General features: G+C 42.9%; 1 protein-coding gene and 1 long non-coding RNA gene across 3 annotated transcripts in view; one reads left to right on the top strand and one right to left on the bottom strand.

Annotated features, from left to right (window-relative positions):
- The window catches only part of RGS14 (regulator of G protein signaling 14), a 270,621-nt gene that overhangs the window by 230,852 nt on the left and 15,640 nt on the right, over window positions 1–24,129 (top strand). For both annotated transcript variants that reach the window (XM_069763976.1, XM_069763975.1), the window contains one exon: window positions 22,000–22,081. In XM_069763976.1, coding sequence (XP_069620077.1) covers window positions 22,000–22,081 — 82 coding nt within the window. The remainder of the gene's footprint in view (window positions 1–21,999; window positions 22,082–24,129) is intronic.
- LOC138675604 (uncharacterized) overlaps window positions 2,057–24,129 on the bottom strand; it is a 43,092-nt gene continuing 21,019 nt past the window's right edge. The window contains exon 3 of the long non-coding RNA XR_011320696.1: window positions 2,057–2,109. This is a non-coding gene — a long non-coding RNA (uncharacterized lncRNA). The remainder of the gene's footprint in view (window positions 2,110–24,129) is intronic.

The following is a 24,129-nucleotide window of genomic DNA, read 5'->3' as shown; positions in this document are numbered from 1 at the left end:
TATACAGGCCTAAATCCCTGCTTTTCTCTTTACATAGTACATGACCAGATTAGGACTAACTGCCTGCACCCACCACCAGGGGGATCTCGGTACATATGAATTTTTACAGCAACTCAGGAAAGAAATATATCTTGGTACCGTGTTAGCCAGTGGATAGAAAAATATTTAGAATTGAGAGTCCTCAGTGGTTGATACCTTTTAATGGCTAACTGAAAAGATGGTAACAAATTGCAAGCTTTCGAAAGCTTGCAATTTGTTACCATCTTTTCAGTTAGCCATTAAAAGGTATCAACCACTGAGGACTCTCAATTCTAAATATTTTTCTACAGCAACTCAGTAAGTGTGTTCCCCCTAGTGGTACTTGAAAAAAACACTATGAATATCTGGAAGCAGGAGTTCAGTTCTGGGCCTTGCAGCATCATGCAATAGATACACAACCATAAATTGCCAGACATTAGTCTCTTTTGTAAACCTTTCCGAACGCCTGTTCCATATGCAGATGTTAGTTGCAATGCATGCATAGCAGGCTCAAGGACTGAGCCCGGTCCATGGACTGTGGTTGCCAGCTGACAGATAGAACCTGCTTATAATAGCCTTGACTGCCTTTAGCTTTTATAGCCTTTAACTAAAAAAATAAACTATTTTACAAATATTTAAATAAAAAAACCTATAAAACTTTAATTCCCATTGAGAAAATAAAAGAGCAACTTTTTTTTATTTTTTCAGCACATTTGGTTTCACCAAGTCTGTAAAAGTTTTACCTTCCAAAGTATAAAAGTAATTCTTCAAAAAGTATTTTAGCAACCTCCCAAATGAGAAGCATTAAAAATGATCCTAAACGGTACAAAACTACAGTTTGACACCGGAGAAACAATTTCCAACAGAGACAAAAGTTATGGGTCTCCGTAAATAGAGATACAACCATCCCCACCCAAAATATTACACATTTCTGTTAGGTTGGGGCACCTCACTCCTGTGTGACAGGCCAAAGCACATGGGAGATGAAATGGAGAGATGGCGGCGCACGTGCGTGGTGCCCTCATTAAGTTATGGAGACAGACAAGCCTTGTCTGCTAAATAGGGTTTGTGATTGGGACTTACTTTTTTTCTAAAAAGATTGTAGGTCCTAACGTGAGGATTCCATCTCTCAGACATTTAGGATGTGATCTGTGTTCACTATAAATCTGTAATGTGTGGACACATCTTTAGCCACCTATGTTGACATTTTTTTTTAAATGTATGACTTTGGGGCTAAATATCATTTTTTTGCAAATGGGTTTCATGAAAAAATTTGCATCTTTTTGCTTTTACCGGTTGTTTGTTCCTTGCACATTCAACTTTTATGTGGTCTTTGGTCATAAATCAGCTATACTGGAAGAAATGCTGGTACATTCTTAGTTGAAGGTATTTGGATTCGTTAAGACTGGTATTCTAAAGTAAGGCAACAGAATCTAGGAAGTATTATAATCCAGCGCCAAAAAGACAGCTAAAAAGGTTAGAAACTCTCCTATTGGACAGTGAGAATGAGCTCAGGGCAACTCAGAGGCTATAGAAGGCAAACAGTGCAACTTTTTTTTTTAAACCCAATTACAAAAAAAAATTTGTAGCCAATCCATGCATTTAAGGAAGAAAAATAATTTCCCCTAAAGGGGAACAATCTTTTTAAATTTTTTATACTTTGGACTGTATCAATTTGTATATAATATAATGGAAGTTGGGTCAAAAATTAAGGCATCAAAATAACCAAGGTCCAAAAATGTCAAAAAATACAAACAGAGTGCCAAACTAAAAGAACATGTATAGGGTTCAGTACAATGCAATAGAATCAGAAAGTAAAAAATGTACACAAGAAACGATAATAATAAAAAGCACAACATTTTATTAACAGAAAAGCATCAAAAACACAGCCAAAGTTATTAAAAAGTGGGAAACCTGAAAAATGGCACCAAACACCCACCACATGTTATACAATTATTTCAGAGCAAAGTGGTGTTGAATTTTGTACAGACTATACCTATTGGGTTTTTGCATTGAGAATATTCCCGTGTACCTCTTACCTGTGGTGGGCGCCTCGTTCTGGATTTCTTCTCGTTCATCTTTGGGGGTCTTCTTTTTGAAAAATATATATGGGTGAAAGAAGAAATATTCAAGGATTACTCCAAGTGGGACTGTTTCACCTTACACTTTATTTATTAATGTATTTATATACACAATATATTTTTATATACAGTATTATGCTTCAGGACTTTAATTTTTATTTTTTTCATATATTTCAGTTATACTTTGTATATTTATTTTGTGTCACCTTACATTTATGTCATCATTCACCTTACACACACATTTTGTCTTATTTTTTGCTACACTGATTATATTATGTATGACTGAAAGTTGGTGGCTCCAGGGTGCCGTACTTTCAGTATGTAGGCTGGGGATATTCATAATACTATCAACCTGCAGATTTACCCTATACCTGTTAGTGTTATCAGATGTGAAAGTTTCCCTTTAAAGCTAAAAAAATGCTATTAACTGGCAGATATTGGCTTAATCTGCATTGTGAACCTTCCTGGTGTCTGCACTTAGACTCCCGCTACTGGGAGGACATTAATTTTATTTACTGCCCTCCCAGCAGCGTTCAGGATTCAGTCACAAGGCTGGGTTCAGTTAATGCTCTGCGTATAGAGAGAGGCGGCTGTAACCACTCCCTCAGTATCGACTGACAGCCAGCCCTGATGCAAATCCTGCTGTCAGTCAGTGCAGTGGGCGCAGTAATAGCTTGGATGGAACCTGCCCTGGGACTAAAACCCAAACGCTATTAGGGGGAATAAAATTAATTTCATCCCGGCAGTGGGGGTCTATGTGCGGGTGCTGGGCAGGCTGAGAATGCTGTTAATTTGCAGATTAACCCCATATCTGCAGGTTACTAGCATTTTTTCACATGACAGGTTCCCTTTAAGGTGTTCCCTTCAGAACATTATACCATTGCTGATGTGAAATTTCACAAGTGTTAATTAATTTTGCAATTATGTAATTTCCCCTTTTGTTGTCAGATACTTAAAAAAAGTCATTATGATGCACAAGCATATTACACAAAAGGAAATGTTGCCAGCCACATGTCACACAAATTGTTGGAGTCGGAAATGAGTCAGAGTTTCATTATCTGGTCAGATCAGTTATGTTCTGATGAAGGTCATCAAGTGTCTTAGCATCACTCTACTAATATCCCGATAAATGTTTCCTCCTCATTAAATGTGCTGTGACTGAAATAATGTGGCAATTTTAACAATCCCAAACATATTTATGATGGTGGAGTCAGGCTTGAGCTGCAGGTAGCTGAGAGGTAGCACTCCTAGGCAGTCCCCGATACTGCAGCTGCTGACCCCACTGTGAACCCACTGTGCTACAGAGTCGGGCTTAACTAGGAGAGGCATAGCTAAGGCTAGGTTCACATTGCGTTAGTGCAGTCCGTTCAACGCATACGTTAAACGGACTGCGCTAATGCAAGTGCCGACTTTGCACAGCGCTAGCACAGATGGAGCATCTGCTAGCTCCATCTGCGCTAGCAGTGATGGACCTGGAAACGCTGCAGCCCGCGTCTCAGGTCCGTCACTCAAATGACGGCACATCGCTAGCACACGCCCATTGTGGGCGTGCGCTAGCGATGCGTCCGACATTGCAGTCTATGGCGGCGTTAACAGACTACGTTACACCGCGTTATGCCGCAGTGTAACGTAGTCCGTTAAACGTACCACCATAACGCAGTGTGAACCCTAAGCAGCTAAGAGAACAAAAAATATATATTTTATCAGTAGCTAAGAGGCTACTTGGTGTTCATTGGAGCTCCTGATGGTGGAGTCTGGCTTAGCTGCCGGTACCACTCATTGGCAGTCCCCTGTACTGCAGCTGCTGAACTCAATGGTCAGCAGACATGGATAGGACTCTGGCTCCATCTCGACTAATAGGTTCTGGATCTTCCGCAGAATTGTTACTGACATGGACGCCAGCTCAGTTCAGACTTCTAGATTCAGAATCCACGGGAGAACGGATACTCACATAGAGTCTCAGACAGGGCTGATTCAGAGATTGATAGGACAATCTGGATACACAGATGGACACAAGCTCAGATACACGGGTCTCGGATACTGATTCAGATACTGGCCATACACGGACCAGGGGTTGAGGTTCAGGCACCGGCCGCACTAGGGCGAGGGACAACGGGTTCAAGACTGGCCACACAAAAACCAGGGACTTTTGGTTCAGGACACAGGGGACCTCACAACTCACTAGTAGATCACCATACTACCTACCGGTAATAATTCTTTGTTGCTTTTCCACCACCCTGTTGGGGAGGGTGCCTTTTAAACAAAATGTAATTTTAAGCCGATAAATGGATTCAGGGTAGATCTTATGTGAACAACGAGCTGGACATGAATGATACATATGAATTATATTTATCACACTAAAGAGAAATTTTGACTTAACAGTTGTAGTAGTCTTACCGATGTGATAATGATCCTGCAGTTGGATTTGCAACCCAAACAAGTCTTTTAAGATCATTATTTTATATAAAACAATTCTGAAGTAACTGATTTTGCTACGCCCATAGCTGTGCTGAAATGGAGATGGTTAATTATGTGTACTGCACTTAATCTGCATACATTACCAGTTACCATACTGGATTATTCATGCCTGTTTTAGTGATAATTGACAGCCGAAATTGATCATCAGAAGACTGCATGGCTTTATTGTGGTTTATGTTGTACATTTCTTTAACCATACATGACTGCCTTGTGGCTTTGCATTGTGTAATTGTAAGACTTTAGAAGCACAATTACGTAAGTACTGAAATTGATTACAGATATAGGACTGGATTACATTTATAATGGTTTCTATAGATGAATGAGATAAGAGGGTTGCAATCACTAGTATATATCATGGCTCACTCTTATAGCAATCCTATATATGGTAAGAATATTGAGCAGGTTCTATCCTAAGTAGCAGTTTAAGCATAATCTACTTAGCAGACAGAATTTACTGTATATGCAAAAGCTGAAACCATTAAAGGGGCTTTTCAGTCTGGGGTTACGTTTACATGATATTTACGAATCGGTGGTTGTTTAACCCCTTAGTAACAGAGCCAATTTATAGCTCTGGAGAGCTTCAACAGACCCCACTCATTTTTCGTGACATATTATACTTCATGATAGTGGTAAAATTTCTTCGATATGACTTGCGTTTATTTCTGAAAAAAACAGAAGTTTGGCAAAAATGTTGAAAATATAGCAATTTTTAATTTTTGTGCCCTTAAATCAGAGAATCATATGGCACCAAATAGTTAATAAATAACATTTCCCACATGTTTACTTTACATCGGCACAATTTTGGAAACATAATTTTTTTATTAGGACGTTATAAGGGTTAAAAGTTGACCAGCGATTTCTAGTTTTTCCAACAAAATTTACAAAACCATTTTTTTAGGGACCACCTCACATCTGAAGTGAGTTTAGGGGTCAATATAACAGAAAATACCCAAAACTGCACCCCTCAAGGTGCGTAAAACCACATTCAAGAAGTTTATTAACCCTTTATGTGCTTCACGAGAATTAAGGCAATGTGGAAGGAAAAAATGTAAATTTTACTTTTTTCACAAAAAAATTACTTTGGAACCTAACTTATTTATTTTCACAAGGGTATCAGGAGAAAATAGACCACAAAATTAGTTGTGCAATTTCTCCTGAGTAAGCCGATACCCCGAATGTGGGGGAAAGCTACTGTTTGGGCGCATGGCAGGGCTCAGAAGGGAGGGAGCACCGTTTGACTTTTTAAATGCAAAATTGGAATAAATTGCGGGTACCATGTCGCATTTGGAGACCCCTGATGTACCTAAACAGTGGAAACCCCCTAATTCTAACTCCAACCCTAACACGGCCCTAACCCAACCCTTACCCTTAACTCAACACACCCCTAACCCTAATCGCAACCCCAACACCACCCTAACTACAACACCACCTTAACCCCAGCACCACAACCCTAGCCCCAACACAACCATAAACCCAACACAACCCTAACCCCAACACTAGTCCCAAACCTAACCTTAGCCCCAACCCTCACCCTTGCCCAACCCTAACCCTAGCCCCAACCATAACCCTAGCCCCAACCCAAGAAAAAACCTAACCCTAGCTCTAATCCAAGCCCCAACCCTAACCCTAGCCCAACCCTAACCTTAGTTCTAACCCCAACCCTAACCCTAGCCCCAACCCTAACCCTAGCCCCAGCCCTAACCCTAGCTCTAACCCCAACCCTAACCCTAAAGGGAAAATTGAAAAATATATATTTTTTTTAATTTTTACCTAACAAAGGGGGTGATAAACTATTTGATTTGCTATTTTTTTTATTTTCATCACTATAATAGGGTCTATCACAGTGATCAAAATGAACCAATAGGAAAGATCTTTTATTGTTGTTGGGTGCCGGCTGGTAGATCTTGGTTTGTGCACTGCACATGCACCTACAATTTTCTTTCCCAAAACAAGATGCTGCTGGCTGAGGCACAGAGTCGGAGGAACCAGGGGATGCCGGAAGTACCGGGGGGGGCTCGGGGGACCCAATTTTTCTCTTCTCTGGTATGCTAGATCATATCAAAGGAGAGATAAACAAATGGGAAATCTAACTTTTTTGCAGTTGCCGTTATTCAGTGAAAAATGGCAATCACAACACTGGAGACGGTAACAACCCACCTGAATCATGTTCTCTGTGGTCTCGCCTACCCCCGGTAGCCAAGACCCTGGAGATTTTCCGACGCTGGGAGTGCTATAACCTTACTCTTCAGCACCATTAATAAGTGGCACTGTAGAATAAGTACCCTTAACTGCCGCCATTTAAAGTTGTATTGGTGAGCGTTAAGGGGTTTAAAGCCTGTTTACACAGGCAGACGGCACTAACCAATCAACACTGAAAAATCTCCAATAGATTGTTCAGTGTGTATAGGCTGGCATTGTTCTGAGCATAACAGAGCCTGATTAATCAGGTCGATGTGCTGCTGAAAATGATGACTTTTAAGTCTGCTTATATTATTCACCAATAAACCACACTGGCGCTGAATGTGTTTGTGTCAAAAGGGGAGAAAGGATAAAGAAAAAGCAGCTGGTATTTTAAACAGAAGCTGTGCTGGCCTCTGTCGAATATATTTACATGAAAAGTGATTGTTAAAAATACCGCTATGGAGGATTTTGGTCAGGAACTGGTGGTTTGACTAGTTACAAACGAAAGTGCATGAATAGATAATAGGCTAAAGAAAGAACCAGTCAGCCACACTCAGGGATTTCTTTACATTGAACCTTCCTTATGAGGGTTTAATTGGTGATTTAATTAAAGAATCACAACCTGGTTAATATACATCCCGTCTCACATACCTTTAGAGGAGATAGGTAAGGTGCTGCGTGAGGATGCCCCGTCTTTCGCAGAGTAGATAGCTGGTGCTTATGATTCTGTATGGAGCTGGACGGGTATGTGTGGTTCCTGTACCGCTCGTAGGACTGAGCGTAAGGTGCAGAGGAAGTGCCATGAAGTGCAGAGCCAGAGGCGCCCTGGCCGGTAGCATCCCTGGTTACACGAGGAGGAAAAAAAGATGGCCGATGCTGCTCGTCCGCTCAACCTAAGAGTGACGTCACTGGTCTTATGGAAACACAGGGGAGTCAAAATTAACCAATGCGTTTCGAAGTGGATCGCACCTCTTCATCAGGGTTACGGACCCCTACGTGCGATTCCGCTTATATTGCCCTTGGTCACTATCTCCGCCTCTTCATATTAACCCTTCGCATACCAAATTGTCCTATTAGCTCTGTGATGACCAGGGATATTAAATGTGCTGCCCATATTGCAATGGACCTCAAGTTAGTTGTGTGTTCATATTTTTATAAAAACATAATTTTATTAAATAAGATTAAAAGTGGGATTAAAAGAGAAAAAGATATATATAAAAAATACAGATTACATTAAATTAAAATAAAATTAATTTGTAATAAAACTTATACCGGTTGTTTATTTAGCAACCAGTGGCAAACGGAGTATAGTATTATTACAACGGGATAAAAAGGAGGAGTAAAAAAGAGACGAATAAAAGGGGAGACTGTATATATTTATATGCGTCTATTTACATGCACACATTCATGAACATATATTTAAATGTACATGGCAGGGATCTTATACTATTCGTCTATACTGGATACAATTAAAAGGCATATCGCTCCAGCTCATGATTAAGGCCGTTAGGGGCCAGAAAATCCAGCATAAAGATCCATGCGGACTCCCTCCTGGACATTTGTTTGATAAAATCACCCCCCCTCCAACTTTAGTGTACCATCTGAATACCACAAAAACGGATGTCTTTTAAGGACTGTCTGTGTTTTTCTTTAAAATGGCGTGAGAGGGGGTGTCCCATAAAACCTTTTAAAATGTTCTTACCGTGCTCCTTTAAGCGTATGCTGAGATGCCGTTTTGTACGGCCCACATAGAGATTCTTACACGGACATTGTATAATATAAATAACACCCTTTGAGTTGCAGGATATATAGTCTCTAATAATAAACACTTTTGTTTTATCCACATTTGAAAATGTTAGTTGCCTCTTTTTCTTAAAAGTGGTGTGTATGCAAGCAGAACACACCCCACACGGTGCAAACCTAGTTTTTGTTTTGGCCGGGGTTTTAACCCCTTTCTGACATCGGACGTACTATCCCGTTCATGTTGGGTGGGCCCCTATGACCATGGACGGGATAGTACATCCAGCGCGATCGGCGGCGCTCACGGGGGGAGCGCGGCCGATCGCGGCCGGGTGTCAGCTGCCTATCGCAGCTGACATCCGGCACTATGTGCCAGGAGCGGTCACGGACCGCCCCCGGCACATTAACCCCTGGCACACCGCGATCAAAGATGATCGCGATGTGCCGGCGGTGCAGGGAAGCACCGCGCAGGGAGGGGGCTCCCTTCGGGCTTCCCTGAGCCCCCCGCAGCAACGCGATGTGATCGCGTTGCTGCGAGGGTCTTACCTCCCTCCCTCCCTGCTCGAGCCCCGGATCCAAGATGGCCGCGGATCCAGGTCCTGCAGGGAGGGAGGTGGCTTCACAGAGCCTGCTCAGAGCAGGCACTGTGAAGCAGCCTGCACTGCTATCAGATCGGTGATCTGACAGAGTGCTGTGCACACTGTCAGATCACTGATCTGTGATGTCCCCCCCTGGGACAAAATAAAAAAGTAAAAAAAAAAATTTTCAAATGTGTAATAAAAAATAAAAAAAAATATTCCAAAATAATGAAAAAAAAATATATATTATTCCCATAAATACATTTCTTTATCTAAATAAAAAAACAAAACAATAAAAGTACACATATCTAGTATCGCCGCGTCCGTAACGACCCGACCTATAAAACTGGCCCACTAGTTAACCCCTTCAGTAAACACCGTAAGAAAAAAAAACGAGGCAAAAAACAACGCTTTATTATCATACCGCCGAACAAAAAGTGGAATAACACACGATCAAAAAGACAGATATAAATAACCATGGTACCGCTGAAAACGTCATCTTGTCCCGCAAAAAACGAGCCGCCATACAGTATCATCAGCAAAAAAATAAAAAAGTTATAGTCCTCAGAATAAAGCGATGCCAAAATAATTATTTTTTCTATAAAATAGTTTTTATCGTATAAAAGCGCCAAAACATAAAAAAATGATATAAATGAGGTGTCGCTGTAATCGTACTGACCCGAAGAATAAAACTGCTTTATCAATTTTACCAAACGCGGAACGGTATAAACGCCTCCCCCAAAAGAAATTCATGAATAGCTGGTTTTTGGTCATTCTGCCTCACAAAAATTGGAATAAAAAGCGATCAAAAAATGTCACATGCCCGAAAATGTTACCAATAAAAACGTCAACTCGTCCCGCAAAAAACAAGACCTCACATGACTCTGTGGACCAAAATAAAGAAAAATTATAGCTCTCAAAATGTGGTAACGCAAAAAATATTTTTTGCAATAAAAAGCGTCTTTCAGTGTGTGACGGCTGCCAATCATGAAAATCCGCTAAAAAACCCGCTATAAAGGTAAATCAAACCCCCCTTCATCACCCCCTTAGTTAGGGAAAAATTAAAAAAATGTATTTATTTCCATTTTCCCATTAGGGCTAGGGTTAGAGTTAGGGCTAGGGTTAGGGCTAGGGTTAGGGCTAGGGCTAGGGTTAGGGCTAGGGTTAGGGCTAGGGTTAGGGTTAGGGCTAGGGCTAGGGTTAGGGCTAGGGTTAGGGTTAGGGCTAGGGTTAGGGTTAGGGCTAGGGTTAGGGCTAGGGTTAGGGCTAGGGTGAGGGTTAGGGTTAGGGCTAGGGCTAGGGTTAGGGCTAGGGTTAGTGTTGTGAATTCTGTGGCTGAATTCACTTCTGTGGTCACAAGTGGTATTGCAGTCTCTGGGCTTCCTCCCTCAGGTGTTTTGGTGAGCTCGTTGGCTGCCTTGCTATTTAGCTCCACCTGAGTCTGTCTTCCTTGCTCCTTGTCAATGTTCCAGTGTTGGATCTGAGCTACTGCATCTTTCCTTGGGCCTGCTGCTCTGCTAGATAAGTGCTTCTAGTTTGTTTTCTGTTTTTTCTGTCCAGCTTGCTATTAACTTTTGCTGGAAGCTCTGAGAAGCAAAGGGGTGCACCGCCGTGCTGTTAGTTCGGCACGGTGGGTCTTTTTGCCCCTTTGCGTGGTTTTCGTTTTAGGGTTTTTTGTAGACTGCATAGTTCTCTTTGCTATCCTCGCTCTGTCTAGAATATCGGGCCTCACTTTGCTGAATCTATTTCATTCCTACGTTTGTCTTTTCATCTTGCTAACAGTCATTATATGTGGGGGGCTGCCTATTCCTTTGGGGTATTTCTCTGAGGTAAGTCAGGCTTGTATTTCTATCTTCAGGCTAGTCAGCTCCTCAGGCAGTGCCGAGTTGCATAGGTAGTGATAGGCGCAATCCACTGCTGCTTATAGTTGTGTGAGGATAGATCAGGTACTGCAGTCTACAGAGATTCCACGTCTCAGAGCTCGTCCTATTGTTTTTGGTTATTGCCAGATCTCTGTATGTGCGCTGATTACTGCACGCTGTGTTGCCTGATTGCCAGCCATAACAGTACAAGGAGCCACACCAATGATTCCCAATAGAGGGAAAAAAGAAATCCTGACAGCATTTTTTTTTCTTAGCTCTGTCTTCAGTCTTTTTTTTCCCCTAGACATTAGAGTGCTTCAGGACACAGCTGTGGACATGGATATTCAGGCTCTGTGCTCCTCAATGGATAATCTCGTTGTAAATGTACAAAAGATTCAAGATACTATTGATCAGAAATCGATGCTAGAACCAAGAATTCCGATTCCTGATTTGTTTTTTGGTGACAGAACTAAATTCCTGAGCTTCAGAAATAATTGTAAGCTATTTTTGGCCTTGAAACCTCATTCTTCTGGTAATCCTATTCAACAGGTTTTGATTATTATTTCTTTTTTGCGCGGCGACCCACAGGACTGGGCGTTTTCTCTTGCACCAGGAGATTCTGCATTGAGTAATGTTGATGCATTTTTCCAGGCGCTGGGATTGCTTTACGATGAGCCTAATTCAGTGGATCAGGCTGAGAAAAATCTGCTGGCTTTATGCCAGGGTCAGGATGATGTAGAAGTATATTGTCAGAAATTTAGGAAGTGGTCAGTACTCACTCTGTGGAATGAATCTGCACTAGCGGCTTTGTTCAGAAAGGGTCTCTCTGAAGCTCTGAAGGATGTAATGGTGGGATTTCCTATGCCTGCTGGTTTGAATGAGTCTATGTCCTTGGCCATTCAGATCGGTCGTCGCTTGCGCGAGCGTAAATCTGTGCACCATCTGGCGGTATTGTCTGAGAGTAAACCTGAGCCTATGCAGTGCGACAGGACTATGACTAAAGTAGAACGGCAAGAACACAGACGTCTGAACAGACTGTGTTTGTATTGTGGTGATTCTACTCATGCTATTTCTAATTGTCCTAAACGCACTAGGCGGTTCGATAGCTCTGCCGTTATTGGTACTGTACAGTCCAAATTCCTTTTGTCCATTACCTTAATGTGCTCTTTGTCATCGTATTCTGTCATGGCGTTTGTGGATTCAGGCGCTGCCCTGAATCTGATGGATTTGGATTATGCTAAACGTTGTGGATTTTTCTTGGAGCCTTTGCGGTGTCCTATTCCGTTGAGAGGAATTGATGCTACACCTTTGGCCAAGAATAAGCCTCAGTACTGGGCCCAGCTGACCATGTGCATTGCTCCTGCACATCAGGAAGTTATTCGCTTTCTGGTACTGCATAATTTGCATGATGTGGTCGTGTTGGGGTTGCCATGGCTACAAACCCATAATCCAGTATTGGATTGGAACTCTATATCGGTAACCAGCTGGGGTTGTCAGGGAGTACATGGTGATGTTCCATTTTTGTCTATTTCGTCATCCATTCCTTCTGACATCCCAGAGTTCTTGTCGGACTTTCAGGATGTATTTGAAGAGTCCAAGTCTGATGCCCTACCTCCGCATAGGAATTGTGATTGTGCTATCGATTTGATTCCTGGTAGTAAATTCCCTAAGGGTCGTTTATTTAATTTGTCCGTACCTGAACACACCGCTATGCGCAGTTATGTGAAGGAGTCCCTGGAGAAGGGACATATTCGCCCATCGTCGTCACCATTGGGAGCAGGGTTCTTTTTTGTAGCCAAGAAGGATGGTTCGCTAAGACCGTGTATTGATTACCGCCTTCTTAATAAGATCACTGTTAAGTTTCAGTATCCCTTGCCATTGATTTCTGACTTGTTTGCTCGGATTAAGGGGGCTAGTTGGTTTACTAAGATTGATCTTCGTGGTGCGTATAATCTGGTGAGAATCAGGCAGGGAGATGAATGGAAAACGGCATTTAATACGCCCGAGGGTCATTTTGAGTATCTGGTGATGCCGTTCGGACTTGCCAATGCTCCATCTGTTTTTCAGTCTTTTATGCATGACATTTTCCGTGAGTATCTGGATAAATTCTTGATTGTTTACTTGGATGACATTTTGATCTTCTCAGATGATTGGGAGTCTCATGTGAAGCAAGTCAGAATGGTTTTCCAGGTACTGCGTGCTAATTCCTTGTTCGTGAAGGGATCAAAGTGTCTCTTCGGTGTGCAGAAAGTTTCATTTTTGGGGTTCATCTTTTCCCCTTCTACTATCGAGATGGATCCGGTTAAGGTTCAGGCCATCCAGGATTGGACTCAGCCGACATCTCTAAAAAGTCTGCAGAAATTCCTGGGCTTTGCTAATTTTTATCGTCGCTTCATCTGTAATTTTTCTAGCATTGCCAGACCATTGACCGATTTGACCAAGAAGGATGCTGATTTGGTTAATTGGTCTTCTGCTGCCGTGGAAGCTTTTCAGGAGTTGAAGCGTCATTTTTGCTGTGCCCCTGTGTTGTGTCAACCTGATGTTTCTCTTCCGTTCCAGGTCGAGGTTGATGCTTCTGAGATTGGTGCAGGGGCGGTTTTGTCACAGAGAGGTTCTGGTTGCTCAGTGTTCAAACCATGTGCTTTCTTTTCCAGGAAATTTTCTGCTGCTGAGCGTAATTATGATGTGGGCAACCGAGAGTTGCTGGCCATGAAGTGGGCATTCGAGGAGTGGCGTCATTGGCTTGAGGGTGCTAAGCATCGCGTGGTGGTTTTGACTGATCATAAGAACCTTACTTATCTTGAGTCTGCCAAGCGCTTGAATCCTAGACAGGCCCGTTGGTCGTTATTTTTCGCTCGTTTTGATTTTGTGATTTCATACCTTCCGGGCTCTAAAAATGTGAAGGCGGATGCTCTGTCTAGGAGTTTTGTGCCCGACTCTCCGGGGTTATCTGAGCCGGCGAGTATCCTCAAGGAAGGAGTCATTGTGTCTGCCATCTCCCCTGATTTGCGGAGAGTGTTGCAGAAATTTCAGGCTAATAAACCTGATCGTTGTCCGGCCGAGAAACTGTTCGTCCCTAATAGGTGGACTAGTAAAGTTATCTCTGAACTTCATTGTTCGGTGCTGGCCGGTCATCCAGGAATCTTTGGTACCAGGGAGTTGGTTGCTAGATCCTTCTGGTGGCCATCTCTGTCGCGGGATGTGCGTACTTTTGTGCAGTCCTGTGGAATTTGTGCTCGGGCTAAGCCCTGCTGTTCACGTGCCAGTGGGTTGCTTTTGCCCTTGCCGGTCCCGAAGAGGCCTTGGACACATATTTCGATGGATTTCATTTCTGACCTTCCCGTTTCTCAAAAAATGTCGGTCATTTGGGTGGTCTGTGATCGCTTTTCTAAAATGGTCCATCTGGTGCCTTTGGTTAAATTGCCTTCCTCCTCTGATTTGGTGCCTTTGTTCTTCCAGCATGTGGTTCGTTTACATGGCATTCCTGAGAATATTGTTTCTGACAGAGGTTCCCAGTTTGTCTCGAGGTTCTGGCGAGCCTTTTGTGGTAGGATGGGCATTGACCTATCTTTCTCCTCGGCCTTCCATCCTCAGACTAATGGCCAGACCGAACGAACCAATCAGACCTTGGAAACATATCTGAGATGTTTTGTTTCCGCTGACCAGGATGATTGGGTGTCATTTTTGCCGTTGGCTGAGTTCGCCCTTAATAATCGGGCCAGCTCGGCTACCTTGGTCTCTCCATTTTTCTGCAATTCTGGGTTCCATCCTCGTTTCTCTTCAGGACAGGTTGAGTCTTCGGACTGTCCTGGTGTGGATTCTGTGGTGGACAGGTTGCAGCAGATCTGGACTCAGGTAGTGGACAATTTGACCTTGTCCCAGGAGAAGGCTCAGCTTTTCGCTAATCGCAGACGCCGTGTGGGACCCCGACTTCGTGTTGGGGATCTGGTTTGGTTATCTTCTCGTCATATTCCTATGAAGGTTTCCTCTCCTAAATTTAAACCTCGTTTTATTGTTCCGTATAGGATTTCTGAGATTCTCAATCCGGTGTCTTTTCGTCTGATCCTCCCAGACTCCTTTTCCATACATAATGTATTCCATAGGTCGTTGTTGAGGAGATACGTGGCACCTATGGTTCCATCTGTGGAGCCTCCTGCCCCTGTTTTGGTGGAGGGGGAATTGGAGTATATTGTGGAGAAGATTTTGGATTCTCGTGTCTCTAGACGGAAACTCCAGTATCTGGTCAAATGGAAGGGTTATGCTCAGGAAGATAATTCCTGGGTTTTTGCCTCTGATGTCCATGCCCCAGATCTTGTTCGTGCCTTTCATGTGGCTCATCCTGGTCGGCCTGGGGGTTCTGGTGAGGGTTCGGTGACCCCTCCTCAAGGGGGGGGTACTGTTGTGAATTCTGTGGCTGAATTCACTTCTGTGGTCACAAGTGGTATTGCAGTCTCTGGGCTTCCTCCCTCAGGTGTTTTGGTGAGCTCGTTGGCTGCCTTGCTATTTAGCTCCACCTGAGTCTGTCTTCCTTGCTCCTTGTCAATGTTCCAGTGTTGGATCTGAGCTACTGCATCTTTCCTTGGGCCTGCTGCTCTGCTAGATAAGTGCTTCTAGTTTGTTTTCTGTTTTTTCTGTCCAGCTTGCTATTAACTTTTGCTGGAAGCTCTGAGAAGCAAAGGGGTGCACCGCCGTGCTGTTAGTTCGGCACGGTGGGTCTTTTTGCCCCTTTGCGTGGTTTTCGTTTTAGGGTTTTTTGTAGACTGCATAGTTCTCTTTGCTATCCTCGCTCTGTCTAGAATATCGGGCCTCACTTTGCTGAATCTATTTCATTCCTATGTTTGTCTTTTCATCTTGCTAACAGTCATTATATGTGGGGGGCTGCCTATTCCTTTGGGGTATTTCTCTGAGGTAAGTCAGGCTTGTATTTCTATCTTCAGGCTAGTCAGCTCCTCAGGCAGTGCCGAGTTGCATAGGTAGTGATAGGCGCAATCCACTGCTGCTTATAGTTGTGTGAGGATAGATCAGGTACTGCAGTCTACAGAGATTCCACGTCTCAGAGCTCGTCCTATTGTTTTTGGTTATTGCCAGATCTCTGTATGTGCGCTGATTACTGCACGCTGTGTTGCCTGATTGCCAGCCATAACAGGTTAGGGCTAGGGTTAGGATTAGGGTTAGGGCTAGGGTTAGGGCTAGGGCTACAGTTTGGGTTGGGGCTAAAGTTACAGTTAGGGTTTAGATTACATTTACGTTTGGGAATAGGGTTGGGATTAGGGTTAGGGGTGTGTCTGGGTTAGAGGTGTGGTTAGGGTTACTGTTGGGATTAGGGTTAGGGATGTGTTTGGATTAGGGTTTCAGTTATAATTGGGGAGTTTCCACTGTTTCGGCACATCAGGGGCTCTCCAAACGCGACATGGCGTCCGATCTCAATTCCAGCCAATTCTGCGTTGAAAAAGTAAAACAGTGCTTCTTCCCTTCCGAGCTCTCCCGTGTGCCCAAACAGGGGTTTACCCCAACATATGGGGTATCAGCGTACTCAGGACAAATAGGACAACAACTTTTCGGGTCCAATTTCTCCTGTTACCCTTGGGAAAATACAAAACTCGGGGCTAAAACATATTTTTTGTGGGAAAAAAAAAGATTTTTTATTTTCACGGCTCTGCGTTATAAACTGTAGTGAAACACTTGGGGGTTCAAAGTTCTCACAACACATCTAGATTAGTTCCCTGGGGGGTCTAGTTTCCAATATGGGGTCACTTGTGGGGGGTTTCTACTGTTTAGGTACATTAGGGGTTCTGCAAACGCAATGTGACGTCTGCAGACCATTCCATCTAAGTCTGCATTCCAAATGGCGCTCCTTCCCTTCCGAGCTCTGCCATGCGCTCAAACGGTGGTTTCCCCAACATACGGGGTATCAGCGTACTCAGGACAAATTGGACAACAACTTTTGGGGTCGAATTTCTCCTCTTACCCTCGGGAAAATACAAAACTGGGGGCTAAAAAATAATTTTGGGGGGAAAGATTTTTTTTTTTAATTTTAACGGCTCTGCGTTACAAACTGTAGTGAAACACTTGGGGGTTCAAAGCTATCATAACACATCTAGATGAGTTCCTTAGGGGGTCTAGTTTCCAAAATGGTGTCACTTGTGGGAGGTTTCTACGGTTTAGGTACATTAGGGGCTCTGCAAATGCAATGTGACACCTGCAGACCATTCCATCTAAGTCCTCATTCCAAATGGAGCTCCTTCCCTTCCGAGCCCTCCCATGCGCCCAAACAGTGGTTACCCCCCACATATGGGGTATCAGCGCACTCAGGACAAATTGGACAACAAATTGTGGGGTCGAATTTCTCCTGTTACCCTCGGGAAAATACAAAACTGGGGGCTAAAAAATAATTTTTGTGGGAAAAAATTTTTGTTTTATTTTTACGGCTCTCCATTATAAACTTCTGTGAAGCCCTTGGTGGGTCAAAGCGCTCAGCACACATCTAGATAAGTTCCTAAGGGGGTCTACTTTCCAAAATGGTGTCACTTGTGGGGGGTTTCTACTGTTTAGGTACATTAGGGGCTCTGCAAACACAATGTGACACCTGCAGACCATTCCATCTAAGTCTGCATTCAAATGGCACTCCTTCCCTTCTGAGCCCTCCCATGTGCCCAAACAGTGGTTCCCCCCACATATGGTGTATCATCGCACTCAGGACAAATTGGGCAACAAATTTTGGGGTCCAATTTCTCCTGTTACCCTCAGGAAAATACAAAACTGGGGGCTAAAAAAATAATTTTTGTGGGAAAAAAATTTTGTTTTATTTTTATAAACTTCTGTGAAGCACTTGGTGGGTCAAAGTGCTCACCACACCTCTAGATAAGTTCCTTAGGGGGTCTACTTTCCAAAATGGTGTCATTTGTGGGGGGTTTCAATGTTTAGGCACATCAGTGGCTCTTCAAACGCAACATGGCGTTCTATCTCAATTCCTGTCAATTTTGCTTTGAAAAGTCAAACGGCGCTCCTTCCCTTCCGAGCTCTCCCATCCGCCCAAACAGTGGTTTACCCCCACATATGGGGTATCAGCGTACTCAGGACAAATTGTACAACAACTTTTGGGGTCCAATTTCTTCTCTTACCCTTGGGAAAATAAAAAATTTGGGGCGAAAAGATAATTTTTGTGAAAAAATATGATTTTTTATTTTTACGGTTCTACATTATAAACTTCTGTGAAGCACTTGGTGGGTCAAAGTGCTCACCACACCTCTAGATAAGTTCCTTAGGGGGTCTACTTTCCAAAATGGTGTCACTTGTGGGGGGTTTCAATGTTTAGGCACATCAGTGGCTCTTCAAACGCAACATGGCGTCCCATCTCAATTCCTGTCAATTTTGCATTGAAAAGTCAAACGGCGCTCCTTCCTTTCCGAGCTCTCCCATCCGCCCAAACAGTGGTTTACCCCCACATATGGGCTATCAGCGTACTCAGGACAAATTGTACAACAACTTTTGGGGTCCAATTTCTTCTCTTACCCTTGGGAAAATAAAAAATTGGGGGCGAAAAGATAATTTTTGTGAAAAAATATGATTTTTTATTTTTACGGTTCTACATTATAAACTTCTGTGAAGCACTTGGTGGGTCAAAGTGCTCACCACACCTCTAGATAAGTTCCTTAGGGGGTCTACTTTCCAAAATGGTGTCACTTGTGGGGGGTTTCAATGTTTAGCCACATCAGGGGCTCTCCAAACGAAACATGGCGTCCCATCTCAATTCCAGTCAATTTTGCATTGAAAAGTCAAATGGCACTCCTTCGCTTCCGAGCTCTGCCATGCGCCCAAACAGTGGTTTACCCCCACATGTGGGGTATTGGCATACTCAGGACAAATTGTACAACAATGTTTGGGGTCCATTTTCTCCTGTTACCCTTGGTAAAATAAAACAAATTGGAGCTGAATTAAATTTTTTGTGAAAAAAAGTTAAATGTTCATTTTTATTTAAACATTCAAAAAATTCCTGTGAAGCACCAGAAGGGTTAATAAACTTCTTGAATATGGTTTTGAGCACCTTGAGGGGCGTAGTTTTTAGAATGGTGTCACACTTGGGTATTTTCTGTCATATAGACCCCTCAAAATGACTTCAAATGAGATGTGGTCCCTAAAATAAAATGGTGTTGTAGAAATGAGAAATTGCTGGTCAACTTTTAACCCTTATAACTCCCTAACAAAAAAAAATTTTGGTTCCAAAATTGTGCTGATGTAAAGTAGACATGTGGAAAATGTTACTTATTAAGTATTTTGTGTGACATATCTCTGTGATTTAATTACATAAAAATTAAAAGTTGGAAAATTGCAAAATTTTCATAATTTTCGCCAAATTTCCGTTTTTTTCACAAATAAACGCAGGTACTATCAAAGAATTTTTACCATTGTCATGAAGTACAATATGTCACGAGAAAACAATGTCAGAATCACCAGGATCCATTGAAGCGTTCCAGAGTTATAACCTCATAAAGGGACAGTGGTCAGAATTGTAAACATTGGCCCGGTCATTAACGTGCAAACCACCCTTGGGGGTAAAGGGGTTAAAGTCATGTAACTTTTTTGTACCGATCATTTTGGTTTTGGGGGCTATGAGATGGCCCAGCGATTGGGATTTTCTGTAATATGAACCTGGGGTTGGTGGGCAGGAAGTCCCCTATTACTTTTTTCATAACTGACCAGTGTTTGTGTATGATATTAACAAATTTTTTTGTGATTTGTATGAAATTGTGTAATAAATGGTAAATTTGAAATCTGTTCCCGTAGATTCCCATTATTAGTATCACTTTTATTACTATTGGTCCCCTTGTCAATTTTGGTGCCATTCTTCTTCAGCAAAGATTCTCTTGGTAGAAGGGCTACATCACACTGTGCCTTCTCCAATAGGGGTCTTGGATAGCCCTTATCCATAAATTGCTGTGTTAAGTGCTTGGCTTCTCTGTTGTAGTCCACCATGTTGGAACAGTTACGTCTGATCCTGGTGTATTGGCTCTTTGGTATATTGGCTAGCCACACCGGTAGATGACAGCTGGTAATATGGATGAAACTGTTTGAATCAACCTCTTTTCGAGATGACATTTTGCATATAGTTGTTTTTTTTCCACATAAATATTTAAATCCAAAAAATTGATGTTAGTTTTGCTGATATTTGGAGTAAATTCTAGGCCGTACTGGTTAAAATTAAGATCTGCAATGAATCTGTTTAGGTCAGTTTGAGAGCCTTCCCATATGAATAAAATGTCATCTATGAACCGGTGCCACATGACTAGGCCTGAGTGTAGTCGACCTCCAATTAGAATATGAGAATCCTCACATTTGGCAACATATACATTTGCATAGCTTTTCGCGAACCGCGTCCCCATGGCGGTCCCCCATCAAACATGTTGTAATGTTGTAATGTTGACCTTCATACACAAAGTAGTTATGCTGTAATATGAACCCTCGGACCAATGTTTTTTAATTGTGCTTTGTCATCTCTATCTCTGTTGAACCATAGTCCGGTTCGTCTCTGTCCAAATGCTGATGGTTCTTTTGTACTTGCTTTCATTTTCTTGCTTTGTTTCATTTCAGGTGTTTCCTGTTTTCTCTTTTGGTTCTGACCTATCACATTTTGGGATGGACTTTATATAATCACCTCTCACAGACTTTCTTTGCTGGCTATACTTCTGTGCAGCTGGTGTTAGGAGTTCCATCTCCTCAAGCAGAGATTATCATTAACCACAGTTACTTTTCCTGTGGTCTGACTGTGAGAACTTCTCCCCATCACCCTTCCCTTTCTTTTATGTCTGGGATTCTGGGAGGTTTTTCAATTAGACTGTTTATTTTTTGGCTCTCTGTGTTTTTCCCTGTCTGTCCTGTGTGAACATCTTTAGTATCTTACCATGGGTTCTCATGTCTCACTGCACGCTTTCCTTCCCCTTTTTAGGATTTGTGTTGCGGCTTCCCTTCTGGTACCTCAGGATGTATGAGAAACCCATCGATGGCCTTTTAGGGAACCAGGTCGAGGACATGTTTTTAGTTGGTTATGTGCTTAGGGACAAAAAAAACCCGGAAAAAATACATACCACGAGATACGGCCTTCCCAAAACCCTGTCTGATGACAAATGCACACTTAGCAGGATGCAGCAGGCCTCCACTGATAAAGGCTAGGAGCGGCACAGCTGCAAACTATTTGATAAAAACAACCACCCCAACCAAACATTGCAGGGGTTGGCTGCCTAGCAGAAAAAATGCACATTGATATAACTCACATAGGACGCCAGTCACACTGATAGGTGCGGTGCACAGTGTCTGTATGCAACCTATTGATGACGCCCCTTGTATTAACAGGCGGGCTGCCCAGCACTATAAAAATGCAGCGCAAAGTGAAAGACGCCCCAGAAAAACCTAGCCAACATAAATAGGGCTGGCCACATCCTGCAGAAAAGGATATGATATAGTGCAAAAAATGCATGCATATGATAAATACATACACTATATGAGGTATTGGAGTGGAGGCCTGCTGCATCCTGCTAAGTGTGCATTTGTCATCAGACAGGGTTTTGGGAAGGCCGTATCTCGTGGTATGAATTTTTTATGTGCTTTGGGACTATCCTGGTCTGTACAATGATGACTTGGGTGCAAGTACGGCATCTGAAGTCCTTTCTAAGTTCTTTCCTTCAGTTTCCATTTCTGTGTGAGTGTGTGAACATGTTCATAACAGGTGATAGTTATTCTTAAAGCTTGCCTAAAAATCATCAGTCCTGGAAGCACATCATGCTGTGTAAACAGAACCTGTGCTGCTGAAAACAATGACATCTCATTAAAGCTGATCATTCTGTCCGAATCATAAGTGCGGTGCCTGTCTAAAAAGGCTATTAAATGACTGTCGATTGGCTTTTATGTAGTCAATCAACTATGGCCCTAACTGCTGGACTACCCTTTTCACTAAAACAAGACACATAGACAAAATAGACAGAATCCGTTTATATTTTTTCTTTCTATCAATCTAATGAGAACTCTTGATTGTAAATGACTGATCGTGATATTGTTCTCTTTAAACAGATGGGTGAGACACAAGTTTTAGACCAAGCTGCTTCTATCAGAGAGATGGCAGGACAGACTCTGATTTTGCAAGTTCTTCCAGGTGAGACTATAACCTCTGTTACCAGCTGTTGTGAACCTAATTTGCAGTCAGCAAATATTTATCATCGGTTAGTGTTCCACGTAGGGGTTGGTATATGACCGAGAAGTGTGCTCATCTGCAGATAGAGTCATCTTGGCTTTCTACTGTATAATTAGAAATTCATTGTTCATTTTTAATGAATGAAGTTGTTTTATTGATAAGGGTAAGGCCAAACAGAGTGGCCTTGGACAGTGTCACCAAGAGGTCTATGAAACATTTAAACTGATTATTTTGCAAAAGAGCTGCTTCATCTTCAAAACACAGCTGTAATTACAATCAGCCAACTGGTTTTGTGAGTTTGGCCACATTCACACATTCAGTATTTGGTCAGTATTTCACGTCAGTCTTTATAAGCCAAAACCAGGAGTGGGTGATAAATACAGAAGTAGTGACGTGTTTCTCTTAAACTTTTCATTTGATTGTTCCACTTCTGGTTCTGGCTTACAAATTCTGATGTAAAATACTAACCAAATACTAAACGTGTGCACATGTCTTTAAACAAAAATTTTCCACCTGGTTTTGAAGATTTACAGGAAATTCAACAGCTGGTCTATTGGGCCTTGCTCTTTGACTATGTTCAGACATTGCTTTATTGCTGCATTTGTTTCTGCAGCCAAAACCTTATCTATTGGTAGTAAAAAAAAAAAAAAAGCTGCAGCTGAGATGCAGGTGTAAGACCCCAGGTTCCTGGTTGTTACAGTGGCATTGCTTTCCTCATGGGGAGAGTGATGTCATGCTGGGAAGCGAAGAAGGATTCCTTTTGTCAGGTATTCACAAACATGCAACATGTTCTTACTCCAGGCCAGAAGCGGGAGCTCTGATCCAGCTTGTGGGTGGCTCCCCTATTTATATTCTGGCTGGAGGGAAAGTAGTCAGTGAGAGGAATCTGTGAGAGAGACAGAGGAAAGGAGGAGCCATGCAGCCACAAGAAGTGCTGCAGCTTCTGTGAGGAAAGCAGGGGTCGTGCAGACCAAGTTCTGCAGCTCCTGGAAAAGGGAAGGATGGAATAAGTTGTAAAGAGCGTGAAGGAGGAAAAGGAGTAAAGGTGAGTGAAGAGCTGGAGACAGAAGCTGCGACTGGGCTTCCTCCACGCTGAGCACAGATACCGGTAGCCGGAAGACCGAGGTTCTGGGAGTAACGCTATGCCCCACAGCAGAAACTGCAGATTGCAAGTTACCTGCCCATCATTAACACCCGAGGACACAGTAGCAGATAGAGCCCAGGTCGTGTTAGAGATCCTGTAAAAAGGCTCAAGCTACCTGTCGTGCGGGTAGTGTCCTACCAACAAGGGTGACAGAGAGAAAACGTGAGGCCCTTGTGTGAGGCCTAAGGCAGCAAGGGACTACAACACCACAGCGCTAAAGGGAAGGCTTTCAATCCCACCTGGTGGGAGATTCCAGAATCACTTCCAAGCTGGCCGGACCATACCTGTACCTGTGGTCCGGTACCCCAGACTGTGGCTGCCTGACCCCCTCAGTAAAGAGGTAAAGAGACTGCAACCCTGGGTCCTCTGTTTATTCTGAAACCACACCACTCTGGCCAAACACACCGGAAGCCCTGGGGACCTGTCATGATCCCAATGGCAGGGGATCACAAAAGGACAAGCACAAAAACAAAACAAGCTCTAGGGTGATGGAACCTGAGCTGACCGCGATCCTGAACCTAAACACACAACTAGCAGTAGCCGGGGAACGTGCCTACGATGATTCCTAGACGTCTCGCGCCAGCCGAAGGATTAACTTCCCCTATTAGAAGAAACACAGACCTCACTTGCCTCCAGAGAAACACCCCACAGAAATAGCAGCCCCCCACATGTAATAACGGTGAAATGAGAGGAAAGCACATACGTAGTTATGAAAATAGAATCAGCAAAAATGAGGCCCGCTAAAGCTAGATAGCAGAGGATACAAAAGTGAACTGCGCGGTCAGCGAAAAACCCTTCAAAAAACCATCCTGAAATTACTTGAACTCATGTGCCAACTCATGGAACATGAGGAGTAATTTCAGCC

The sequence above is a fragment of the Ranitomeya imitator genome, chromosome 4 (genome assembly GCF_032444005.1).
Source record: "Ranitomeya imitator isolate aRanImi1 chromosome 4, aRanImi1.pri, whole genome shotgun sequence".
Classification (NCBI taxonomy): domain Eukaryota; kingdom Metazoa; phylum Chordata; class Amphibia; order Anura; family Dendrobatidae; genus Ranitomeya; species Ranitomeya imitator.
This window is presented reverse-complemented; position numbering and strand designations above follow the sequence as displayed.